Here is a 26728-nt window from a genome sequence, read left to right as displayed (position 1 = left end):
ACTCATATGAGTTTGTATTTTACCACATCCATGTCAACACATATTATTAGACTTAAAAACTTCAGACAATCTTTTGTTTATGAAATGGTATCACTGTTTTAATTTGCATTTCAGTGATTACTAGTGAGGTTGAGATCACATTTTTTGTTGTTCATTTGGGTTTCCTCTTTTTATAGCCTTTTGATTCTTATTGATTTGTAGGTCTTCATATATATATATTCTGGATATATTTTTTGTCAGCGACTTATGTTGCAAATGTCTCCACATACAGGTAATGCCATCTCTGTGATAAGCCAAGTTCCTATGTGTACTTCGGGTCTGGGATTTTCGAAACCATTCTCTCACATTTACTATAAGCAGCAAGAAGTAGCCAGATGGCAACTTCAGCATTTTGCCTGGAAATCTAGAGTACCTAGTTCCTTAGCTACACTTTCCACATTACTGTAGGCCAACCTCTTGCCTCCAGTTTCCAATAACATTCTCGTTTCTGAAACTGCTACTACTGACAGTCTCCTTCAAGACCAGCAGACTTGTGCTAATAGTCTGCTCCAGGAACTTTAGGCTCTCACTAACACTGTTCAAAAGTCTTCCAGATTCCACCCACTACCTGTACCAAAGCATTACCATCTTTGCTGTTTCTTACAGTACGATACCACTTGTGTTCCCCAAATCTGTATGTTATCTGCTGCTGCATAACAAGTTACCTCAAAACTTAGGGGCTTACAATGAACGTTATTTCAGTTTCTATGGGTCAACAATTTGGGGGTGGCTTAGCTGGGGCAGGAGGATCCACTTCCAAGATGTCTCGCTCACATGGCTATTGGCAAGAAGCCTAGTTCCTCTCTGGCTCTTGGTAGAAGTTTTCAGTTCCTCGACACAGGGACATTTTCATAGGGCTTTTGAAGTGTCCTCAGGACATGGCAACTGGCTTCCAATAGAGTGGACAATCCAAGAACGAGCAAGGAGGAACCCACAATGTCTTTTGTGAACTAGTCTTATAAGTCAGACACCATCACTTCTATTTTTCTTTTCTTTTTGATTGACACTGAAGGCGACACCTTTTGAAGGGAGGAATATTAAGAATATGTGGACATATTTTAAAACTACTACACTGCCTTTAAACAGAACAAAATGAGATACCAGTCTTTTTTTATTTTTGAGACAGTCTCGCTCAGTCGCCCAGACTAGAGTGCCATGGTGTCAGCCTAGCTCACAGCAACCTCAAACTCCTGGGCTCAAGTGATCTTCCTGCCTCAGTCTCCCAAGTAGCTGGGACTACAAGGCTCGACCACCATGCCCGGCTAATTTTTTTCTATATATCTTTAGTTGTTTTTTTAGTAGAGACGGGATCTCGCTCTTGCTCAGGCTGATCTCAAACTCCTGATCTCAAGCGATCCTCCCACCTCGGCCTGCAGAGTGCTAGGATTACAGGTGTGAGCCACCAAGCCTGCCTTGAAAGTTACTAGAAATCCCTTTTTTTAAATGCAAATGTCCTTTTAACTCAGCTAATCTGCTGCTGGTGATTCTCTCAATACACCTGTAGCCTGAGCAGGCAACTGCTGTCAGTTAAGCTTTGCAAATGAAAATTAAGGTGAGGGTCTTAACTTAGATTTTATGGAAAGACCAGGAAGAAGCTGGAACAGAGGCTTGAAACTTTAGCCCAATGACATGCAGGCCATAAAAATGGGAAAAATCAGAGGTAGTGACAGTGTATTCTTTTTTTTTTTAAAGTTATTTCATACTAGTTTATTTAGGGGTTCCATTTTCACACAGTAGATTTTACCCGTTTCTCATACGCTTCCCTCATTTGTCCATCTAGTTCTGAAGGGTAACTCAGTGTCATCTTGATCAGCCAACCATCTTCATCACAAGATTTGTCCACAAGTCCTGGATTTTGTGTAAGAGCTTCATTAATTTTAGTTGCTTCTCCCGATATAGGAGAATAGAGTTCGCCAACAGCTTTCACATTTTCCAAACTCACCTTGTTTCATTCTGGCCTAACTTAAGGCAGACGGCAGGAAACGTCTCCCAAAACTTCCCGTGCAAACTTGCAGCAGCCCACCGTTCCGAGACCGTTTTCTGCTGTGAGCCGGTCACGTTTCTCCGCGAATTTACGCGCTGAGAGCAGAGCGGCCCCGCGCGCAGCACCCGGACGGCGCCCGCTCCCAGTCGCCCGGCCACGTCCCCCGCGACATCGGCGTATTCTATCTGATAGGCGGGAAAAAGCCCTGAAAAAAAAAATGAATTGTCCATGTATTTTACCCGCAGACGACCGTGCTAACCATTAAGAATGTCCCAGTCTCACTAAAGTGGCTTTCCTAAGATTCGTACGTCTGTCTCCCAGGTGGTGGGGACGCAAAGAGGAGGCGAGGAGCTCAGGTGAGTGGCTACGGAGGTGGATTTCGGATTCAGACAGCCCGACTTGGAGGCGGGCTCAGAGGCTCTTGCCGGCACTGTGACCGCGGGGCAAGTGACTTCACCCCTCCAGGGCTGACATTCCTCATCGGTGAAACGGGGTGTTTCAGTGGAACCGATCTCTGGCTTGTTTTGACGGCTAAATGCGACAGTGTCCGCAAAAATACTGGGCACATAAATGTTAGCTACGGTTTTAGCTTTTTTAAAGCTAATTTTTAACTGATAAGAAGTGGGAGTGTTGAAAAGGAAAAGCTCTTCTGCCCTTCGTAAAATCCGAATGAACCTTTGAAGAATTTAAAAGTGGAATGAGCCGGGGGTGGGGACACCACAGCAGGGCTTTGGTGCCGGCCCCTCCGGCCGCAGCCCGCAGCGCCCGCGCCCGGCCTTGGGGTCCCTCCCCCGGTCCCCCCGGCGACAGGGCCCGGCGGGCGCGCGCAGGCCCCGCCTCCAGCCCTCCAGGCCCCGCCCCTCCCCCGCTGGCCCCGGCGTCTGCTGATGCTGCTGCTGCTGCTGCTGCTGCCGCCGCGGTCCGAGTTGCGGCCGCCAGAGCCCCGGCCCGACCGCGAGCCATGACAGCCGCGGGCCGAGGGGCGCTCCCGGCGCTGCTGCCGCTGCTGCTGCTGCTGGCCGGGGCCGGGCTGTGCCCCGCCGCCCCGCCCGCCGCCCCGCCGCGCTTCAACGTGAGCCTGGACGCGGCCCCCGAGCTGCGCTGGCTGCCGGTGCTGCGGCACTACGACCTGGACTCGGTACGCGCCGCGGTGGCGCAAATCATCGGGTGAGCGGGGACAGCGGAGGGGTCTGCGGGGACCCGGGCGGCCGGGGCCGGAGTGCGGAAAGCCCAGACACGCGCTGCCCCAGGTGTTTTAAACCGAGACTCCTCACTTCCCAGCTCCGTCTCGAGGACGGGCGTTTGCTGCTGTTCTGAGCAGCGCCGGGGTTGGGCATAACCCCGCGCAGCGGGTTCGCTGTTCAAGTTCAGTGTCACCAGCGGCACGCCCGTCCTTGAGCCATTCCAACTCAGGGCGGCGCGCGGGTTGTCGCCCGGGCTGCTCAGCTGCTGAGCAGGGGACACACCCCACGCCTTCCCTGCAGGCCTCGCGGGCCCCCTAAGCCTGCGCCTTTGGGGACCAGCCTCACTCGCCCTTCCTCCCTGGGAGTGTTCTGTTTCCCTCCTGGATGCTAAGGGTTGCGTGGCGCAGCGCCCGGCCTGTCAGCTCTCTGGGGGACAGTGGCACTCAGCACTCTGCCCCTAAGGATGTAGCCCTCGCTCCCAGTATGCACACACGCGCCTGCGACCTCCGAGCGGGTCAGACACCCGGGTGCTTTTCCGTTTGCAGGGATAGAGTCCCCAGGTGGGTTCACGCATTGATCGGAAAGGCGGCCCTGGTGCTGGAGCACCTCCTGCCCCAGCCCTTCACCGGCGAGATCCGCGGGATGTGCGACGTCCTCAGCCTCAGCCTGGCCGACTGCCTGCTTGTCAACCTGGCCTACGAGTCCTCCGCGTGAGTGGTAACAACCGGGTGGTGACCGGCTGCCCGAAAGCGCCGCGCTTCCTCTTTGCCCGTCTGCGCAACTCTGAGCAGCAGATCGTGGGCTTCGAAAGGGAAACAGCAGCTTCTCTGACTCAACACCGATATTTTCCTCTACCCGAAGCCCCTTTTCTCTCTCCACCAATCCAGGGAGCATCGTACTTTCAAAACTCTGCTCAAAATGTACTTTTCCAGGAAGTTTTGGCAGCTAACCCTGTGGCCCTCCTGCTCGGTACCTGCAAGTGGGTCATTCCTGCGCTCACTCGTCCGCTGCATTTACCCCTCCGTGTGTCGTGGCTGGTGACGCTGACTGCTCTTTCAGTCGGTTTCCTCCAGGGCTGGGGGCGCAGGGAACACTGTTCTGTCTTATCAGCCAGCCAGTGTTTGGACGGGCCAAGGGGTGTGATAAAATGTGGCACCCAGCAGTGGAGGCGGTATGGATGTGGTTGATCCCAGGCAAAGTGCAGGGGACCCTTAAGCGTTTATGGACTTAGTAACAGGCCCTGGAATTGAGAGAGGTTTGACTTGGTTTCTCCCTTTAAGACGTATTCTTTTACCAACACCAGCCTAGTAATAGATCCAGCAACATCTTGTAACTACTTAGAGCTTCTTGATGCCTAAAGAGGATGAGAGTAAAAAAAAAGATCTTGGGGCCGGGCGCGGTGGCTCACGCCTGTAATGCTCGCATTCTGGGAGGCCGAGGCCGGAGGATCGCTTGAGGTCAGGAGTTCAAGACCACCAGCCTGAGCAAAAGCGAGACCCCATCTCTACAAAAAAATAGAAAAATTAGCCAGGTGCAGTGGTGTGCGCCTGTAGTCCCAGCTACTCAGGAGGCTGAGGCAGGAGGATCACTTGAGCCCGAGAGTTTTTTTTTTTTTGAGACAGAGTCTCACTCTCTTGCCCGGGCTAGAGTGCTGTGGTGTCACCCTAGCTTGCAAGTTGTCCCTCTGAGGCTTGATTTCCACAAAACAGAGAGTACACGGGCTGTGTTCATGAAGTGCCTGGCACCCAGTGGGCTCAATAAAGGGTAGCTAGTATAATACTCTGATTCAAGAAGCCTTACTTACGCAATGAGAACAAAACATTGCCTTTGTTAATGCTCATGGAATCGGATGGTGCTTTCTATTGCTAAGCAATTCAATAAATACCTTAATATCTAATCTGAAAGTTACAATGTTTTTTACTAGAATTTTTGCTGTAATCTGTTTGAATATGGTTGGCTCCAACAAATGAGGGTAAAAATGATTGATCATTTTTCATTGAGAAAGCCACATGTCAAAATAGTAAAAAGTTGGAGGCAGAAAGGAATATGGTAAAATTAACTTAGTTCAGTTGAAAAAACACTTTGATTTAGCAGCCCTGTGTCTTATCTGTGTCTGAAGGCATTTCCCTGAAGAGGAAGGCAGTCTCCAAGCTTCTTAACTTACCCTGCCTAGGTGTTCAGGCACGATGCCTGAGCCACTGAAGTTTCATTATCCCAAGATTTTTTTTTTTTTTTTTTGAGACAGGGTCTCTGTTGCCCGGGCTAGAGTGCAGTGGCATCACCCTAGCTCACAGCAAACCCCTGGGCTCAAGCGATCCTTCTGCCTCAGCCTCCCTAGTAGCTAGAACTAGAGGCATGTGCCACCATGCCTGGCTTATTTTATATATATATACATTTTTTAGTTGTCCAGCTAATTTCTTTCTATTTTGTTAGTAGAGATGGGGTCTCGCTCTTGCTCAGGCTGGTCTCGAACTCCTGAGCTCAAACGATCCTCTTGCCTCGGCCTCCCAGAGTGCTGGGATTACAGGTGTGAGCCACCACACCCGGCCAAGAATCCTTTTCTTTTATTAGCTCTGTGCAGCGACCTCTAAGAAAGACAGGAAGAGTGCCAAGCTGGTTAAAAAGACCTGACCATTTTCCCAAGGGGACAAAATGAAACATTTGGGGAACAGAATGGTTTAGTGCCATTGTACTTGCTCTGAGAAATTCATAATATGGAGAGGTGAGCTTGAGCTAGCTTAAATAATGTGTGAAGTAGAATACGTACTGCCAAGCAGAGGAAGGAGCAGAGTTCAGAAGTCCAGCAGAGCCCAGGATGAGTCAGTTTCACTTGGGATTTAGACTGAGGGTAAAATTCTCATTCAGGAGGCTTGCTGTGCCAGCCACACATGCCAAGGGCAAAGGTGTAGTAACACTGAATGAACACAATGAGTTGTGTCCATTTGTGTTTTTCATCTTGAATTGTGAATCCATATTCTTGTACAAGGATTATAGCGTTTATGTCAGTTATAATGAAGACAAATTATTTTACTTTGAGGACTTGTTTTAAAAATGAAAACTCGTTTACCTTTTTTATTTGTCTTGTTCATTCAATTGGACTTTTCCCTTTTCTCAGATTCTGCACCAGCATTGTGGCTCAAGACTCCAGAGGTGGCATTTACCATGGTCGGAATCTGGATTATCCTTTTGGAAATATCTTACGCAAGTTGACTTTGGATGTACAGTTCTTAAAGAATGGACAGGTATAGTCTGCACAGTATAAGATACAGAAATTGGAAAGACTTGTTAACCCAAGTTAGCAATCATTTGGATGGCCTGCTAACGTGTGTTATTAGCATAAGATACAAAAAACATCAAACCCCTGTAATAACAAAACCAGGAGAGAGGTTTACATCAATTATGCTTGTAAAAAGAGAGTAAAAAGATCTTGGGGCCAGGCACCGTGGCTCACGCCTGTAATCCGAGCACTCTGGGAGGCCAAGGTGGGAGGATCACTTGAGCTCAGGAGTTCGAGACTAGCCTGAGCGAGAGTGAGACCCCATCTCTACAAAAAATGGAAAAATTAGCCAGGTGCGTCAGGGCATAACTGTAGTCCCAGCTACTGGGAGACTGAGATAGGAGGATTGCATGAGCCCAGGTGTTTGAGGTTGCAGTGAGCTATGATGATGCCACTGCACTCTAGCCAGGGCGACAGAGCAAGACCCTGTCTCAAAAAAAAGAAAAAAATAGTAGCCAAATAATAAATGTTAAATAAATAATATTTAACAAGTATGATTTACCCATACCACTTGCTTGGGTGTGTATGATCTTAAAAAAAATCATACTTATTTTGTTTTAAGCATGGTCCCTTTAAAACTCTAATGTAATATGTAGATTAGATTACATTACTGTGTAAAGTTTTAGAGAGAGCATTAATCAGTATTCTTTGAGTACACAAAGCATGTTATTGCTCTAAGGCAAAATAGAGCGTGCAAAAGCCAGGTTTTAGCTTTAAGGACAAGGACTATTATCTCCTTTGTTTTTTGCATTTAGGGGTTGATTTACAAATACTAAAAATTCATTTACTATGTAGTCATTTAGTCATCTCTTACAAACACTTTTTCTCATAAAAAATTTAAATGATACAGGATTAAAGTAAATTAAAGTAAAAGTTTCTCCTTTCCAATTTCTTTACTTCACTGCTTTTAACAATTTGATTTCAAAACTGTTTCAAAAATTGGTGTAAGTGGTAATAATAGAATATAAATGCATAATAAATTCTTAAAGGAAATCTGCTAAGATATTCAATTAGTGCTGAATGATAGAATAATAATTATTTTAATGTATCATTTTATGCTTTTCTCCATTATTCTATAATGAGCAAATATTCTTATAAATAGACAAAGGAATAAATGCAATAAAGATAAATCATTTCAACTGTTCTCTCTAAAACTCACGCTAACTAATAGTTTTTGCTTCGTTTGTTTCTGTTTTTCCTGGAGCTCTCATGAGAAGTATTCTATTGAGGTGGCTTTATTCTCAGCGCTCATGTTGTTATTACTGGATTCGAGATTCAAGACAGTTTTCACTTGGGTATTGCCTTTCTGCAGAGAACTCATGGCTGAGAAATCGTTTTGCTAAATTAAGAACAGGTTACCCACAGAATAATTTGTCTCTCATTTTTGTCCAGTCTTCATAATTTTCAAAGTATTTTCACATGCAGGACCTCGTTTGATCCTCCCTGTGAGGCAAGCCCAAATCAACATCCTCATTTTCTAGATGAGGGGCCAGGCCTTACAGAGACGGACTTGCCCCAAGTCACATGGCAGAGATGTGGCAGAGACGGGTCCAGAACCCAGGCCTTCTGCCTCCTAATAGTTTTCTTTCCCAAAACTCAGCCTTATTTGGTAAATTAGTCCCCCACTAGGGTTTTGTTTATATTAACTGACTTGGCAGAAACAATTGGAAAGTACAAACATTTAGAAATAAGGACAGATATTCAGAGCTGCAAGGTAAAATATCTTACAGATCATAGCTTATAATTATTTATAATTATGTATAATTGGAGACTACAATGTGATTTTGATCTTCACAATTTTAGTTTTCTCAGCCCTTCAAGAGTGACACTAACGGCCGGGCACAGTGGCTCACGCCTGTAATCCTAGCACTCTGGGAGGCCGAGGCAGGCGGATCGTTTGAGCTCAGGAGTTCGAGACCAGCCTGAGCAAGAGTGAGACCCTGGCTCTACTAAAAATAGAAAGAAATTAGCTGGACAACTAAAAAATATATATATAAAATTAGCCTGGCATGGTGGCGCATGCCTGTAGTCCCAGCTACTCGGGAGGCTGAGGCAGGAGGATCGCTTGAGCCCAGGAGTTTGAGGTTGCTGTGAGCTAGGGTGATGCCACAGCACTCTAGCCTGGGCAACAGAGTGCGACTCTGTCTCAAAAAAAAAAAGAGTTACACTAACATGAGGGTCAGTGTGTCATGCGAATGAGATGGCCATAAAATTATTATTTTTTCTATGTAACTACATTTTGTAAGGGCTTTAGCAGTGAGGTAGACTTCTGCCCACTTTTCTGCCATGGATGGAGATGAGGAGCATTCATGGAAGGGGCTCCGTAAGTCTAGGGGAAAAAGATCATTGATGAAACAAAGGCCACTGCATTCTCCCTTGTAATTTAACCACCTTAAATTATTTTTACACCCAGGTGAGCTAAAAATAATTAAATGAAAAAGGTTACTGACATAAGATTAAGTTTTCTAAGGAAAAATATTAATCTAGGCCTATTCATTTCTCAAAATATAACAATATTAGTTAACTTTTATTAAACAGTGTGAGTCAGGCACTCTTCTAAGGCCCTCTAATTTGGTATCAGAAATAACTGATAGAGTTCGATTTTTCTCCTACAGGAAATATAGTGGTGTCTTGCAATCACTGGAGCTCATTACCTTAATTTGAAGTGGGGGTGATCCCTGTAACTCATGGGATAATTGTGAGAATTAAATGAAAGATGTATATACAAGGATTTGTAAAATACTTAAAATTTAAATGTGATTATTATTAGTAAACAGTTCTTGTTTCCCCTAATTTCATAGAGCTTATAAAATGTGTGATATTTTATCCCTTATAATCACATCAAAACAGTTTTCTAATTTAATTGATTAATTTTTTGTTCAGGAGAAGGAAAGAGGAGTTTTTTAATTTTCTGGAAAATGAGAAGGTTGGCAGACTCAGATCTCAAAGTACAAACGTCCTCTATTTTTTTTTGAGACAGGGTCTCCCTCTGTTGCCCAGGCTGGAGTACAATGGCATTTTCATGGTTCACTGTAACCTGAAACTTCTGGGTTCAAGTGATCTTCCTGCCTCAGCTTCCCAAGTAGCTGGGACCACAGGTGTGCACCACCATATCTGGCTAATTTTTTTTTTTTTAAATTGAGACAGGGTCTTGCTTTGTTGCCCAGGCTAGAGTGCAGCAGCAGCATCGTAGCTCATCAAAACCTCCAACTCGTGGGCTCAAGCAATCCTCCTGTCTCAGTCTCCTGAGTAGCTGGGACTATAGGCGCACACCACAATGCCTGGCTAATTTTTCTATTTTTTATGGAGACAGTGTCTCCGTCTTCCTCAGCCTGGTCTCAAACTCCTGGCTTCAAGCAATCCTCTAGCCTCGGCTTCCCAAAATGCTAGGATTACAGGTGTGAGCCACTGCACCCAGTGCTAATTTTTTTTTCTTATTTTTTGCAGAGATAGGGTCTCACTATGTTGCTCAGGCTGGTCTCAAACTTCTGGGCTCAAGTGGTCCTCCTGCCTCAGCCTCCCAACGTGCTAGGATTACAGGTGTGAGCCACCATGCCTGGCCAAAACAAGTTTTTAAATCAGACTCCATTTGCTACTTCTAGGATGGGCTTCTTAACCCTTTTTGAGCATGGACCCCTTTGGTGAATAATATTTTATAAATACATTAAATAAAATACATGAGATTACAAAGAATATCAAGTATGTTAAAAAACAGCCATTTTGATATTACAATTTTTCTTAACACATTAAATAGTAAGATTTAGCAGTTAGTCTAACAACTGCCATGATTTCAGAGTAGTGATGACTATGGATGGTATTTCAAGATATCTGCAGCCACCATTATGTATCTGAAAATACCTATGGTTTCTACTGGTGACAAAATCACAGGCACAACCATTAATATTACTGCATGATTTGTTGCATGCATTCATTATAGAAGGAGTTAAATTTCAGTTAGAGATTATTAAAAATAAATATGTGCCATTTGGCCAGGTGTCGCCTTTTTTCCCCACACAAGGCCACAAATCCAATGAGTTCTATCCGTGGATCCCCAAGATGAGAACCCCTGTTCTAGAAGGCTGTTTCAGAGTTTTATTCTATTATGTTAGAACTTATAAGAAAAAAGAATCCAGGAAATTATCAGGCAAAACGGGTGATTTCAACGTGTATTCGGTTGGTGTGGTAAAATGGTGCCTGTCTCTTGGTTTCAGGTTGTATTCACCGGCACCACTTTCATCGGCTACGTAGGATTGTGGACGGGTCAGAGGCCACACAAGTTCACGATTTCTGGCAATGAACGAGGTAATCAAAACGAACTCCTACACATTGGAAGCTGTATCCCTGTTCAGTTCTGTCCAAGTGCTTCACTCACCAAACTGAGCATCCAAGTTCCACTCGAGTAGGGGGAGGGACAGTGTGCATGGAAGCACTGAAGGTGATTTCGGGTAGTGATGGCGCCACAACAAAAGCAGGACAGGAAGATGTGCTGGAGAGTGAGGGGGTGGGGGCTAGGAGGGGTAGAGGGTCAGAGAAGGCCTGACCCACCTAATCCAGGAGCCGATTCTGCAGAGGCTGGGGGAAGACCGTTTCTGGTGGACTTAACAGCCAGGCAAAGGCCATAGGTAGGAACAAGCTTGGCGGATTCCAGAAACAGAAGGTCAGTGTGGTTACAGCGTGGAGTAAGAGATGGTGACGTTAGAGGTAGAGAGGACTGGGGCCATGCCACAGCGTCATGATGAGGGGGTTGCAAGTGTAATGGAAGCCATAGGAGGGCTGCAGGCCAGGGAGTGAACAGATCCGATGCATATTTTTAACTATCACTTTGGCTGCTCTGTAGAGATTGGGTTGTGTTGGGTTAAGACGGAAGCAGAAGGCGGTTAGGAAGCTGCTGCAGTAATCTAGGGCGTGTGTGATGATGTTATACAAGCAACGTCTGTAAAGTGCCTTCTGGTTTACCGTGCATTGTCACACGTGTTCTCGGTCAACCTCACAACAGGCCTGTTAGGCAGACAGGGCTGGTATTATCAACTGCATTCCCTAGGCAGAGGAGGAAGCTGGCTATGAGATGAAATGACAGCTAGTAGTTGGGAGATGTAGCTCTCAAACTGACCTCCTGGGTCCTGGCCCAATTCCTCCGTTTCTTAACATCCCCACTGCCATTCCCCAGATCTCAGGGGAACACCATTCAGTTCCACAATATGCGGGAAACTCAGAAATGAGCAAGCTCTTGCCTCTGCCCTTAGCTTGCAGCTGAATGAAGGAGAAATACACAGGCAAGCAGTATCCTGAAGTTTAAGGTTGCTCACCTGATGCACTCGGCTTGGCTTCGTATTGTTGTTTATCCTCATCTTTTTACATAAGCCTTTCCAGGAAGGTGGTTGGTTGAGTATATATCATTGTCCACAGTGATCAGTTCTTTATCCTAATGTATTGGTTCTCAGCCAGAGGTCCCCAAACCACAGCATGACAATGCCTAAGGTTTTTAATAGAATGCCCATAAACACATGTATAGTTATTTGAAATGATGGGCTTTCTTTTCATCATTTTGCAACTCAAATTGTTTGCCAAGCTGATTAGTAGAACCTAAAGTATGAGCCGTTTAAAAATAACTGAGTTAGTCTGTAATATACCCATTTAATGAAATACTGTCCAACAGCTTTTTAAAGACTTTTAAAACTTTTTTAAAAATCTTATTTTAGTGAAAACTAGTTATATTTGAGTCTGCTAAGATGAGGATGTCTGAACAACAAGGCAACATCTCTTGGCAAATAGAAATAATTAAGTTATTAAGCTAGACTTTATGGAGTTTGCCAACAGTGCCTCAACCTCCCCGGGAAAGGATAGGATGGGAGGAAAATATTGGGGGGGAGGCTTCCAGAAACGCCTGGTGGGTAAGACTCAGACTCCAGAGCCAGCCTGCCTGGGTTTGTACCCTGGTGCTGGGGGACCACCACCAAGGTCCTGCGCCTGTGTGTGCTCCATTTGCCTGGTCTCCAGAGCAGGCATGACAGTAGCTGCCTCGAGGATGAAATGAGTTACTGAATGTGAAGGTCAGTCAGACAGAAGAAAAAAGTTCTGGAGATCTGTTGCACGGCCAGGTGATTATAGTTCGTGTATTGTACGTTTCGACACCTCCCATGCCTCATTTGACACCCTTCTCCTCCCGCTCTCCACCTGCGCTTTGCTGGCATGCTCCCTTCCTGATGTCTGCCAGCCTGTTCCCGCCCCAGGCACCTGTGCCTTTTATCTGGAAGGTTCTGTCCATCCTAGCTCATCAGAGGTCGACTCCTCTCGGAAGGCGCCCTCCCCCTCCTCACTCACAATTACGTTATTCTGTTTTATTTTCTTCATTACAGTCATCAAAACCCTGTTTATTTGATGGTACACTCGTTTCTTTTGTTCACTTTTAAATTCCAGGGGTCTGGGCCAAGGCAGCATATAGCGCATCAGTGCTTCTTTCTTTCTTTCTCTCTCTCTTTTTCTTTCTCTCTCTCTCTCTTTTTCTCTCTCTCACTTTCTTTTCTGTGTTTCTCTTTCTCTCTCTGTCTCTCTCCTTTTCTCTCTCTCTCTTTTCTTTTTCTTTCTTTCTCTCTTTTTTTCTCTCTCTCCTTCTCTCTCTCTCTCTCTCTTTCTCTCTCTCTCCTTCCTTGCTTCCTCCCTCCTCCCTCCCTTCTTTCCTTCCCTCATTTTTCCCAAATTCTTTGTGGTAAGATACACATACCATAAGATTTACCATCTTAATTATTTTCATTGTACAGTTCAATGGTATTAAATACATTTACATTTCACATGTGTTGTCACCATCTGTCTCCACAGCAGTTGGATATGTGCCCAGAAGTGGGACTGCTGCACGATGTCACTCATAGGTGGATCGAAACATTCAAACTCGTAGAAGTGGAGCGTAGAACGGTGGTTCCCAGAGGCTGGGGGTGGAGGGTGGGTGGGGAAAGGGAGATGTGGGTCAGAGGGGACAAAGTTTCAGTTAGACAGGAGGAAGACGTTCTGGTGATCTTTAATTTTTTGAGGAACCACCATACCGTTTTCTGTAGCAGCGACACCATTTTATATTCCCACCACCCATGCCTCAGGGTTCCACTTTCTCCACATCCTGCCAACACTTCTTATTTTCTGGTTTTTTGGTAGTAGCCATCCTTATGAATATGAGGTGGTATCTCATTGTAATTTTGATTTGCATTTCTAATGATTAATGATGCTGAACGCCGTTTCAGGTGTTATTGGCCATTTGTATATCTTCTTTAGAGAAATGTCTATTCAAGTCCCTTTGCCCATTTTTGAATTGAGTTGTTTGTTTTATTGCTGTTGAGTTTTAAGAGTACTCCATATACTCTGGATATTAATCCTTTATCAAATATATGACTTCCAAATATTTTCTCCCATTCTGTGGGCTGCCTTTTTACTCTGTTGGTTTTGTCTTTTAATGCATGAAATTTAAAAATTTTTTATGAAATCTAATTTGTGTATTTTTTTCTTTTGTTGCCATTGCTTATTTCTTGACTGAAAACTTGTCTTTGCCAATAAATCTCCTACAGAGACTTTTAAAAGTTTTTGAGGAGTAATTTGGTGGGAATGACTGTAAATTTGTATTTTTTAAATAATGTGAGCTCAAATCAAACTGAGAGTTCTGGAAGATATACATTTCTTACATTCTTCCTAATATTTATTGAGACACTTCCCTTGACAGCTACATAATTTTATTTTGCCTGCAGTAATTAATAGAATGAGTTCCTTTAGCATAATTATCATTGTATCCAGGTACAAAAGATTCTGCTTTTGAAACTTGAGTGAACATTTGCATATTTTTCTTGCCAGAAGAAAATATCTATTTGTCGTATGTATGTATATACACACACACATGTAACGTATATACTCCCCTTGGCAGATAAAGGCTGGTGGTGGGAGAATGTGATCGCCGCCCTTTTTCAGAGACACTCTCTGATCAGCTGGCTTCTCCGCACTGTGAGTATGTCTGCTGTTGAGCCCAGCTCACCCCAACTTCATCCTCTATACCAGCGTGTTCATGTTGTGATGCTCTGTGTCATTTAACAATGTTGTTTTGGCCAGGCGCGGTGCTCACGCCTGTAATCCTAGCACTCTGGGAGGCTGAGGTGGGAAGATCGCTCAAGGTCAGGAGTTCGAGACCAGCCTGAGCAAGAGCAAGACCCCGTCTCTACTAAAAATAGAAAGAAATTATCTGAACAACTAAAAATATATAGAGAAAAAATTAGCCGGGCATGGTGGTGCATGCCTGTAGTCCCAGCTACTCGGGAGGCTGAGGCAGGAGGATGGCTTGAGCCCAGGAGTCTGAGGTTACTGTGAGCTAGGCTGACGCCACGGCGCTCACTCTAGTCCGGGCAACAGAATAAGACTCTGTCTCAGAAAAACAAAAAAAAACAAAAAAAAAACCAGTGTTGTTTTTACTGTAAGAAGCTCCTGAAAAGAATAAGCATCTAAAGGTTTGCAAAGTGCATATAAACCTTTTTGATAATAAATGTCAAAAATAAAGCCAGACACTCGGTAAGGTGGTAAGGACAGTTTTTAATCAGTGGTGTGTGACTGCAGTAGGGAAGAGGCCACTGGGAACCAAACTCAGCTTGGATTTGTGCAGCTTGGATTTGTGACTGGGTGTTTTAAAGGGAGGAGGAGGAAGTGTGAAGGGGAGTGAGCAGGGATGTGAAAAGCAGAGAGAAGAGGGGTTGGTTCATGGGAAACCCATCTCGGTTTGCTAACTGGAGCTTAGAAGTCAGCCTCCTGCCCTCCCAGAGACTGGGCCACAGACCGATCTGCAGGTGCCGGCTGACACAAACAGCAAATTCTGTTGACAGCCTTGAGTTTTCTCAACTTTAAGGGGGACTTGGGTCTTCGGAGGGATGTGGCCTCGAGCTGTTAGAAACGTGTTAGTGGTTTGTTCAAGACTTTATAGGCCAAGGTTAAGGCCCGGTAGAGAAGAGGGCTCAGAGGAGCCTGGCTAGAGTTTGGTCAGGAGAGAACATTTGTTGTAGGCTAGCTTTTCCCGTGACAGCTGATTGAGATAAGAGAGAATACTCTGTTCTTGTACAGATATAGATGTGTCCTCCTTTGAGAATCTCTATCTGCAAATATCTGAATTAGCAAATCAGATACATTAGAAGGTAGCTCCACACACAGCAAAAGGAGCATCTGCCTTACATGAACCTATGAAAGCCACCAGAGTTCCAGGCCACATATATCATCCCAGTGCCCCCTTTATCCACAGTTTTGGTCTCTGTTTGGTTTCAGTTACCTGCAGTCAATTGCGTTTGCAAAATAGGAAATGGAAAATTCCAGAAATAAACAATACATACGTTTTAAATCGCACGCCCTTCTGAGTAGTAGGATGAAATCTTGAACCCTCCCACTCCTTACCACCTGGGTGGTGAAACATTGTAAATCATTCCTTTGTCTAGCCACCTGGCCATTAGTCACTCAGCAGACGTGTCCATTATCTGATGACTGTCATGGTGTGACAGTGCTTGTTTTCAACGAACTTTTATATTACTTAATAATGGCCCCAAAAGTAGTGATGCTGGCAATTCAGACGTGCCAAAGATAAACCATAAAGTACTTCCTTTAAGTGAAAAGGTGAAATAAGGAAAGATAAAAAAAAAAATCTACATGTTGAGGTTGCTAAGATCGAATCTTAGGCTGGGCGTGGTGCTGCGCGCCTATAGTCCCAGCTACTCAGGAGGCTGAGGCAGGAGGATCCCTTGAGCCCAGAAGTTCGAATCCAGCCTGGACAACATAGTGAGAGCCCCTGTCTAAAAACATATGTTAAAAAAAAAATAGAATGAATCTTCTATCTGTGACATTGTGAAGAAGGAAAAGGAAATTCCTCCATAATGTATGTCAGGTCGGGTACTATCTGCAGACATCAACGGGGGTCTTGGAACATGTCCTCCATGCTAAGAGGGGGCTGTTACAACTTGTAATTTGACCAGAGAAAGCCCCTTTCCTGGAGCGCAGCTCTGGTGCCAGGACCAGGCCTGCCCAGCGGTAGCCTCTCTGGCTTTTCCTCGCCTTGTTCTGAATCCTCCAGCCCCACTGGACTTACCGCGGTTCTCAACTTTTTCCTCGGGTGCTCCCTAAAGATGTTGACAAACTATGCACCCGTCACACATTTTTAAGGTGACTTCTAAAATTTTTCATCATAAGATTTAAAAAAATGCAAAAAATCCAGTGTATTACAAATGTTGACGTTTAAAAATAAAATATTAATTTAAACCTAGCCATTGGAATCTACATACCGTACTGTCATGATTTTTAAAAATTTTTACATATAATTTACAAACATGAAATGCACAGATTAGTTGTACATACTCATTTATTCATGTAATCACCAACAAAACGGTACATTTCTAAGTCCTCAGAAATTTCCCCAGTGCTTGTTTTTGTTTTTTTTTTTTTTGAGACAGAGTCTCACTCTGTCGCCCAGGCTAGAGTACCGTGGCATCAACCTAGCTCATAGCAACCTCAAACTCCTGGGCTCAAGCCATCCTCCTGCTTCAGCCTCCCAAGTAGCTGGGACTACAAGCATGCACCACCATGCCTGGCTAATTTTTCCATATGTATTTTAGCTGTCCATATAATTTCTTTCTATTTTTAGTAGAGACGGGGTCTCGCTCTTGCTCAGGCTGGTCTCGAACTCCTGAGCTCAAGCGATCCTCCTGCCTCGGCCTCCCAGAGTGCTAGGATTACAGGCGTGAGCCACCGTGCCCGGCCTCCAGTGCTTCTTTATAGTCAGTTCTGACACCCTCGTCCCACCCCACTCCCCACCCCTTCCCCACCCCGGAACTACTCATTGATGTTTATCACCAGAGACAAGTTTTGCCTGTTCTAGAATTCATATACATAAAATAGTAGAGTACAGACTCTTTCTCCAGCATAATGTTTTTCAGATTCATCCATGTGTTTGTATCGCTGGCTCATTCCTTTCATCACTGAGGAATGTTCAGTGGTGTGAACATGTTCCTGGTGATAGGCACTGGGTTCTTTCCAATTTTTGGCTATTAGGAATAAGGCTGCTATGGAAATTCTTGTACAAGTCTTTCTGTGAACATATGTGTCCATTTCACTTGGGTAAGTACCTAAGAGTAGAATTGCTGGGTCATAAGGTGGATACATACTTAATTGAGGTATAATTCACGTCATGCTATTCCCCTTTATACTTTAAACAAAGTATACAGCTCGCTGGTTTCTAGTATATTCACAGGGTTTTGCAACCATTCCTACAGTCAATTTGAGAACATTTTCATTCTCCTAAACGAAAGGAGCATGCGCATTAGTGGTCACTCCCCATGTTCTCCAGTTACTGAGACAGAACAGGCTCCTGCCTTCCCTGCCTTTGTCACCGGGGTGCAATGAGTCACCACTGCCTTCTGTATTTCTTATTGATACTCCCTTGCTTTGTTCTCACGGAACTCTTGTTACAGGCAATGAATTCTGACAGCAGTTGGGGGTAATACAGGCAACATAATCAAACACGTGTTCCATCTCTCCTGTTTACCTCACTGTATAACTTTGCTGAGTTCAGAACAAACCAACTCAAGTCAAAATACGTCACCCCTAACTAACAGTGAGAAGTAGAGGGCAGGAAAGAGTCCACCAAGCCCTGCCACGGGTTCATGGTTTATGGTGCCGAATGAAGGAGCCTTTGCAGATACTGATATTTTGAATTGTTCCTTTGTTTGACCCTATCTCCATCCCACCCTTGACAATGTGCCCAGGCCGTGTTCAGGATGGGTGAGATACAATGTGCTTCTTTCGAAACGTGGTAGAAGAGTGATCATGAAGGTGGCAGGCGTCCAGTGCAGGGCATCCTGGAGCAGATGGGCTCAGGGAGGAAGCCCACGTGGGAGGGAAGCTTTGGGAAGTGATTCCCGTAAGCACCCGTGCCGCAGCTTTGGACGTCTTCGTGGGCCTTCTGCGGTGTCAGACACCGGCCTAAGCTCACAGCTCTGGTTCAGCACACTCTCTCATCCTCAAGCCTTTGCCAATCCAGTCCCCCCCTTTTTTTTTTTGAGACAGAGTCTCACTCTGTTGCCTGGACTAGAGTGCCATGGCGTCAGCCTAGCTCACAGCAACCTCAAACTCCTGGGCTCAAGTGATCCTCCCTCTTCAGCCTCCCGAGTAGCTGGGACTACAGGCATGTGCCACCATGCCTGGCTAATTTTTTCTATATATTTTTACTTGTCCAGATCATTTCTTTCTATTTTTTTAGTAGAGACGGGGTCTCGCTTTTGCTCAGGCTGGTCTCGAACTCCTGACCTCGAGCGATCCTCCCGCCTTGGCCTCCCAGAGTGCTGGGATTACAGGTGTGAGCCACCGCGCCCGGCCGATCTAGTCCCTTGAACCAGACTCTCATCCTGCTCCCACGCCTCACCCTGCAGCCCCTGCTTTCTCCAGCCTAACTTCTCATTGTCTCTTTGGCCTCAGCTCATGTGATGCTTCCCTGGGAGCCTCGTCTGCTGCCCTAGCATCTCCTGCTCCTCTGTTAACACCCGTCACACCATGTCACCACTGCCTGTTGACCTTTCTGTCTTCCTTGGAGGTCGGGGGAGAGCAAAGACTGGGTCAGTCCTGTGTGCTGCTCTGTCCCCACACCAGCACAGGGCTTAGCACACAGTAGGTATTCTAGAAATCCCTGTGGAAAGAACAAATGGATGGAGGAACGTGGGGATTCCTTTGGGAGGGTGTTCTGCCTAGAAAGCACACAGCCCGTGTTGGGTGGGCCGGGCCTAGGACTTGTCAACAGCTCTTTCCTTTTGTCCGAAATTCCTGCTGCTGTTGGCTCCCCACGGAAGCTGAGGTTTCTTCCATCGCAGGAGCCCTGGTGACAAGAGGGTAAGGTTGGGGCAGTTCAAGGTTATAGCCGTGGCTTAACGTATCAGGAGAATGTGCTTCGGACACTTCAAGAGAGGTCCGTCGCTGGTGTGGACCACAACCGTGGGTGCTGTTGCTTTTTGTGCAGACCCTGAGTGAGTCGGAAAACTTTGAAGCAGCTGTTTACAAACTGGCCAAGACTCCCCTGATTGCTGATGTCTATTACATTGTTGGTGGCACGTCCTCCCGGGAGGGAGTGGTGATCACAAGAAAGAGAGGTGGCCCGGTAGACATTTGGCCTCTAGATCCTTTGAATGGAGCGTGAGTAGAATTGGTCTGGTCATTTTGTATCAAATAATCATTTTTTTAATTGGTGAAACTAGGGGTATTTTACATTTTTTTAACTAATTCTTCTTTAGCTATGTCCTAAATGACCCTGCTCTGTCCTAGGTGGTTCCGAGTTGAGACAAATTATGACCACTGGAAGCCAGCACCTAAGCGCGACGACCGAAGGTAGGATTCTGCATGCTTTCCGGTTTACAGTGTTCTCCCATGGTCAGGAGAACATGCCCCTGCTATCACGGGACCTGGAGAGACCCATGGGTGCTATCTTCTCCCAGAAAACATACCTGGGCCCCCCCGGCCAGTGCCTTGGGGTCACCAGGGGGTGTGCGGAGGACAGCCATGGGCAGAGCCTCTTGGCAGCTGGTTGGGCATTGGGAGGGTTGACTTGCCTGGTGTCACTGTCCCCCACCGGCCCCAAAAATGACTCACTGGGTGGCTCGCTGGGCCTCTGTTCACCCACCTGTAAAATAAAAGGATAGGACCAGATTCGTGGTCTTCTATGGAAGACTTTTTTAGAAGGACATCATTTCCCATAAATACTAAATAAACCAGTTGAGGGCTTTCATTGTCCTAATTGTGGAAATTCTATAATTAGAATTATAGAATCAGCGTGGCCCCGAAGAGCTATATGCCTCGCCTTGGCTTTACCGCCCTACATGTTTGGTGGCCACTGTTCGATTCTACAGCAACATGTTTTCACCATCCTGAGTTCTTGAGTGGAGGGGTCAGTGGGCCCAGCTGCTGGATGAATTCCACCATGGCGGTCTGGGCCTGGGCAGAAAACCTGCTTGGGACCAGATCTGTTTTGAGGAGAGGCGGGTAGTGAGATTAGCCCTTGCATTGCACCTCCTACAATGACAGCTGATGGCCTTCAGGGCTTCCTGAAGGTGCCAAGTGACTTTGACTGTTGTCCTTACAGAACAGCTGCGATCAAAGCCCTTAATGCCACGGGGCAGGCAAACCTCACCCTGGAGACGCTTTTCCAGGTAACTTGTGCCCGGCTTATTCAGGATGTTTCGGTGTGTTTGTTAATAGTGATTAAAAAAAAAAATTCTCCTCTCACAGTGGATGAAAATGTTAGACTAAAAGTTTTATCTGGTTGAAAACACTTTTTCAAAAGTCAGATAACGTTTTCTGAACTTGTTTCCATATAAGTTAAAGTATCCATCTTCACCTAAGTTTTTCTTCATATTAAAAAGAAAAAGGCACAGTTGTAACATACGTTCATTGTTTAAAAGAAAAAAAGAGAAAGGATTAAAAAGTCTCTAACAATTACCCCAAGATACACTAAAGTGTGACGTGGTTATACTCTTCCTGTAGATATTTTATGTGTATTTCTGTTATGTTTAATATTCTCTGTCATATGATTTTTTTTCCTATGCAGGTTTTGTCAGTGGTTCCGGTTTGTAACAAGTAAGTGATGTGTTAAATGTCAACCCAGCACGGTGAGCTCTCGCAGGCACCCTGGCCCAGGAGGGATCTGAGGGCTCCTCTGACCCGGCTGTGGGTACAATCCTGCGGGTGCCACAGCAAACGGAACAGTCTCTGCTCTCCTGGGCCTGGCCTGGCATTCTGGCGGGGGGTGGTCAGGGCAGGTAAACAAATATAAGTCAGATGAGAAGTTCATGATGAAAACCAAAGGTATGGAGGATGGCGTGACCCAGCAGGGAGAGGACAGTGACGTGTTCTGGCAGCTGTGAACAACCGTCACTGGTTATGAGATCCTTCGTTTCACTCTGTTAGAACTAAAGTTTGAGGCCGGGCGAGGTGGCTCACGCCTGTAATCCTAGCACTCTGGGAGGCCGAGGCAGGAGGATCATTTGACTCAGGAGTTCGAGACCAGCCTGAGCAAGAGCAAGACCCCCGTCTCTACTAAAAAAATAGAAAGAAATTAGCCTGACAACTAACAATATATAGAAAAAAACATCCAGGCATGGTGGCGCATGCCTGTAGTCCCAGTTACTCGGGAGGCTGAGGCAGGAGGATGGCTTAAGCCCAGGAGGTTGAGGTTGCTGTGAGCCAGGCTGACGCCACAGCGCTCTAGCCCAGGCAACAGAGTGAGACTATGTTTCAAAAAAAAAAAAAAAATTAAAAGAAAAGAAAGAACTAAAGTTTGAACACCCCCTGGTTTTCCTTTATCTTCCTGAAACATTTCCACTATGCCCAGTGCTGTTCCTTGTTCCACAGACAACTCACTAAGTTAATGTTCCTTTTTTTAGCCTGTCCTTAATAGTAGTGTTCTGTGAACGGTGGTTTCTCTGGTCTGTAGCCTGGGATTTTACCACACACTTTTCTGAGTTGAAGCTCTGGGCCAAGGCTGCAACCACCACAGGAAGCTCTTAGTTAAACTTGAGAGGCAGCAGCCACCAAGCTTGGGCAGGAAATTCTGAAGGTCCTCAGTCACCATCAGAGCAAATCTGAATGGGCCATTGGCGCCTCTAGGTGTTGCCTCAAGAACGGGACTCACTCCTGACTGCCTTAATGCTCACCTAAGACTAGCTCGTTAGGAGGGAGGGCAGACACCTTCTTTTGCTTAATGAAGAGGATTTAATTTACTAAAATTGGAAGCATCTGCAAGTAAAGACAGTTTTATCTCCTTCCGTTACTTCAGTAAATTCCAGAACCCGGCATTTCCTACTTTCTCATCCTCACTTCTGCTTTCTCCAAGACAAGAATATCGAAATGGTATTCTTTAAGAAGTAGCCTAACACAGATAAAACCTATAAAGTGATTTTTCAGTTTCAAATACCCAGTCGATTTTTTTCTTGGAAATGGCCCTAACTTATGCAAACACAAAAGGCTAGTTTTCCCGATGGCATCTAGAATAACGTTTGTACTCAGGTGCTTTAAGATTTCTTAGGTATAATGACATTTTCAAAATTGTCATTCTTCTTTTCACTTTGCACCGTAATATCTCTTTGCACCACAATATCTCTGTGCAAGTTTTTTTCTTTAAGTATGACCTGATCCAAAGAGTAATACTTAAAAACTCATTCCACAAACAATATTCTAGTAGCCAAACACAGAAAACAAATAAGTCAGTATTCTACCACTCTAACAAATCAGCTATTTGGGTAACAAATCATACCCGGTGGTCTGCCAGTAAACCAGCTTTTTCTTGGGGTGAGAGACAAACAAACAAAAAAATCCTAATTTATAGCATCCGTTGACTTCCATGGTTGATTTCAAGCTTACAATTGACTCATAAACTTCCTGTGTACTTAGTAATCAGCTCTCAGCAGCCTGTAGGAGCCAGGTCCAATGCACCATTGACTGTACCCATCCATCCCAGTGGGACACAAATTTGCCCTTGTAGTATTCATGTTTAAAAATAAGAGCTAAAAAATATTTTTATATTCTTATAGTTTTTAAAGTAATTATAGAATTGATTAATGTATCTTTTAAAAACTAGTATAACAAAAGTTACTATATTTATTTTATTAAAGCATTTTTTCTATGCTTTGAACAGCCCTTATCATTGTAAATGGCAGCATAATGGTCAATTGGATATACTATAATTGAGTTAAGCACTCTGCAGTTAGTTTTCTATTAAAACTTTGAAATATACATATTTGTACATTCTCCTCCACTCCTCCCCTTTTTGGATTATTTCCCTTGGCTGAATTTCCAGAGGTAGGGTTACTGAGTTAAAGGCTATCAATGTTTAAATGGCTTTTGTCAAAATAAAATTGTTGGAAGTTATAAACAGTTTACCAAGTAGCATTTTTCTCTATTGTATAATTGAACTCATGCAAAACATTTAACTAACAATCACCACAGAGCCAGAGTTAACACAGATCCCTGACTGTGAGGCCCTTTACACGTAATGATTAACCTCAACTAAGGCTGTCCAGTGTGAGGTTAATAGTCTACAAATGTCTGAACGTAGGCAGTTAGCTCTATGCTGCCCCCTTGTGCTGTGCTGCAAAATCACACCCCCCCTGCGCTAGAACTCCACCCTCTGCTGTGGCGATCAGCAAGGAAAATATTAAAACAGTGAAGAGAATAGTACTATGACCAGGGAAAACATGTTTTTATTTTTGAGAGAGTCTCACTCCGTTGCTCAGGCTAGAGTGCCATGGCCTCATCGTAGTTCACTGCAACCTCCAACTCCTGGGCTCAAGCGATCCTCCTGCCTCAGCCTCCTGAGTAGCTGGGACTACAAGGTGCGCACCACCACGCCTTGCTAATTTTCTGTTTTTTGTAGAGATGGACGGGGTCTCGCTCTTGCTCAGGCTGGTCTTCAACTCCTTACCTCAAGTGATCCTCCTGCCTTTACCTCCCAGAGTGCTAGGATTGCTGGCATGAGCCACTGCGCCCAGCCCAGAAAAAATATTAAAACAGTGATGAAGAGTAGAATGTGACTAAAGTTAACAAGCAGCTGAGGTCCTGTTCAGGGAGCCCCTGTTACCCTTGGACGAGCTCTGCACTCGCTCACAGTCCTGTCTTCAGCCAGGTGTGCTATTTGGCTGTGGGGTCTAGCACCACTAATTCTGCCTGAACAATCCAGCTCCAGATGCTTTGAGCGTGCACCTCAGCTGGTTTCCAAGACAAGTGGTAGCAGAGTGGAGCGAAGGGGACGGGCCCTAGCGTGTGTGCATTCGTGTGTGCACATGTGCTCCAGTTGTGTGGGTCTCCTGCTACGCAGAGTGTGGAGTCAATGCCATTTCACCTTTCATCCCTAGATCTGGGCAAGGGGTGGGGGGCTGCCTTGATCCTTGAGCTGTAGAGGCCCCCCTCTGGCCTTCCTCTAGCTGTGACCCTCCCTTGGTACAGGGAATCTGCTGGGCCAGGGACATGTGCCCACCCAGAGTCTGGCCCACGTACCCAGGACCCTGGAATTCTTAGCCGGAACAGCCCCAAACCCATTTCCGGGGCCCGTGTCATCCCCTTTCTTGGGTGCTGTTCTCGTGATGGTGGCATGCAGCCGCTGGGGGCACCCTGTCCTGAGGGGTCCAATGGGTGGCTGCTTGCTGGGGCATGGGAAGGCTGAGGTGCCACATGCAAGCAAGGCCCTTGTGGGGTAGGACAGAGCCAGGGGTGAGGACGAAGGGTGGGCTCTCTCTCACTGCCACAGCGTGGAGCTCTGAGAATGTTAAATTCTAGCTTGACCTTCCACAGTGCTGTCAGAATAGGAGGAAAGAACACTTTGGCCTCTTCATTCAAACATTTTAAATATTCTGGCATAAATGGGCCTCTATTTGTATTCTTGTCCTAGATCCCAAGTGTTGGGGAAGCTCTTGATATTTTTTCCCCTTTTTGGACTAATAGGGAAAATGACATGTACATAAAAATTCCTCTCGTTATTTTCAGCTTCACAATTTATACCACGGTAATGAGTGCTGCCAACCCGGACAAGTACATGACTAGGATCAGAAACCTGAGTTGAAAGTAAGTAAGCAGAAGAGTAGAGTCACTCGTGCGATGAAAGTTTGCTGAAGTTTTTTGTTATTATTGTTTTGGGGAGAGAGGGTGAGGTGGGTGTGTGTTGAGGTGTGTGTTTTTATTTTTATTTTATTTTCTTAGAGGCAGAGTCTCACTCTGTTGCTCTGGCTGGAGTGCATTGGCACAATCATATCTCATCTCCTGGGCTCAAGCAATCCTCCTGCCTCAGCCTCCCAAGTAGCTAGGACTACAGGTGTGGGCCACCACACCCAGCTAATTTTTTTCTTTTCTTTTTTTTTTTTTTTAGAGATGGGGTCTTGCTGTGTTGCCCAGGCTGATTTCAAACTCTTGGCCTCAAGTAATCCTCTTGTCTCAGCCTCCCAAAGTGCTGGGATTACAGGTGTGAGCCACTATGTCCAGCCATGCACTGGTCTTTCTCACAGAAAGTGGTAGCATCCTTCACATTTATACATATATAATATTTTCTGATAAGCATCTAGCATATGATCATTTGTGTCAGATTAATGGTCATCATTAGCTATTTCATTTTGAATTGTTTGTAGGAAAAGCCATCTTCTAGTACTCAGTAGTGCCTTTTGCCCCTTATGAAAACCTGCTCTCAGGGCAAGGTGTTCACTTCCGTGGACTGGTAAATATCTGGTGACACATGTTCCCAAAGTGATAGTGGGGCCAGCACCTTTGCAGCATCCGAGGGCACATTCTGAAGGCAGAGGACACTTACAGAATTTATTTCAGGCACTGGTGAGCCCACAGGTGAGGGGAAGGACATCAGGAGAAATCAGGAGTCCTAACTGCTGTCCCTAAAATCAAAGCTTCTAGGTAGCCACCTGCCGAGGGGGCGGCCAGCCTATTGCAAGGATCTTCCGGAGTGTGTAAACCTGGCCCCATGTGTGGTCATTTGCTTATCACGGGAAGGTTAACAATCAGTGATTGAATTAAATGCATTTATTTTTTTCTTCCCTTACAGATGATTTTTTAAAAATGAAATTCTTGAGGAGCTGCACTTTAGAAAATAAGACAAAATGAAAATATGGTATTACGAACAACACAGGCTTCTTCCTCATTGAGCTTTTCAATCTTGTGAAGTAGGGGCCAGGGGATCAGTTTGGAACTTGGTGTGGTAAGGTGTAAGGTGGGCATTGTCTTGCATTCCCTTCCCTTCAGGGTTTGCCCTGACATCTCTCAGCTTCTATCCTGGCTGGAATAAACTCCGAGATAATTGGTCTCAGACGTCAAGCCATATCCTCAGGCTTTAGTTCCAGCTTTCTGTTATCACACCTCCAGTTTTCACTAAAGAAACGAGCTGGCAAGACCTCTTTGTTCATTGTGAAGTGCTTCTGAAATAGCCTGAGAAAAAATGTTCTAAAAGAAAAGAAGAACTCTAGTTTGAATAGAGCCTGTTTGAATGTATGTTAGTCTGACTTTTGATCACGTATTTCCATGTAATAGGATCTTTATTTTTTGTAGTTTCTAATGTTTTTTGGAAATCCCAGGGACCTCCTTTTTTCTAAATAGCTACTTTGTTACTGTTTTTTGAAAGTAATAGGAAACCAAATTATTTCTTACTGTAACTTACCTTTACTTAATAGAATGTCAAAAGAGATGTTAGCAAGGAGAATAAAAAGTTTTTCCAAGATA

At 45.2% G+C, this 26728-nt stretch overlaps 1 protein-coding gene and 1 long non-coding RNA gene across 2 annotated transcripts; one reads left to right on the top strand and one right to left on the bottom strand.

The window, feature by feature from the left end:
• Window positions 1–1750: 1750 nt before the first annotated feature.
• Window positions 1751–2761, bottom strand: LOC123624736. Its single transcript, XR_006730193.1, has 3 exons — window positions 2332–2761; window positions 1982–2228; window positions 1751–1887 (listed from the first exon to the last, which is right to left on the bottom strand). It is a non-coding gene; the product is annotated as an uncharacterized LOC123624736 (long non-coding RNA).
• Window positions 2762–2932: 171 nt separating this feature from the next.
• Window positions 2933–26728, top strand: NAAA (N-acylethanolamine acid amidase). The gene is made up of 11 exons (XM_045532838.1): window positions 2933–3190; window positions 3753–3917; window positions 6323–6449; window positions 10696–10786; window positions 14385–14461; window positions 19488–19660; window positions 19790–19852; window positions 20604–20670; window positions 21069–21097; window positions 24998–25075; window positions 26058–26728. Exons 1-10 carry the CDS (start codon window positions 2985–2987, stop codon window positions 25071–25073), a joined length of 1074 nt encoding a protein of 357 aa, XP_045388794.1. The 5' UTR covers window positions 2933–2984; the 3' UTR covers window positions 25074–25075; window positions 26058–26728.

Source organism: Lemur catta, chromosome 19, assembly GCF_020740605.2.
Source record: "Lemur catta isolate mLemCat1 chromosome 19, mLemCat1.pri, whole genome shotgun sequence".
In the NCBI taxonomy this organism is placed as follows: domain Eukaryota; kingdom Metazoa; phylum Chordata; class Mammalia; order Primates; family Lemuridae; genus Lemur; species Lemur catta.
This window is presented reverse-complemented; position numbering and strand designations above follow the sequence as displayed.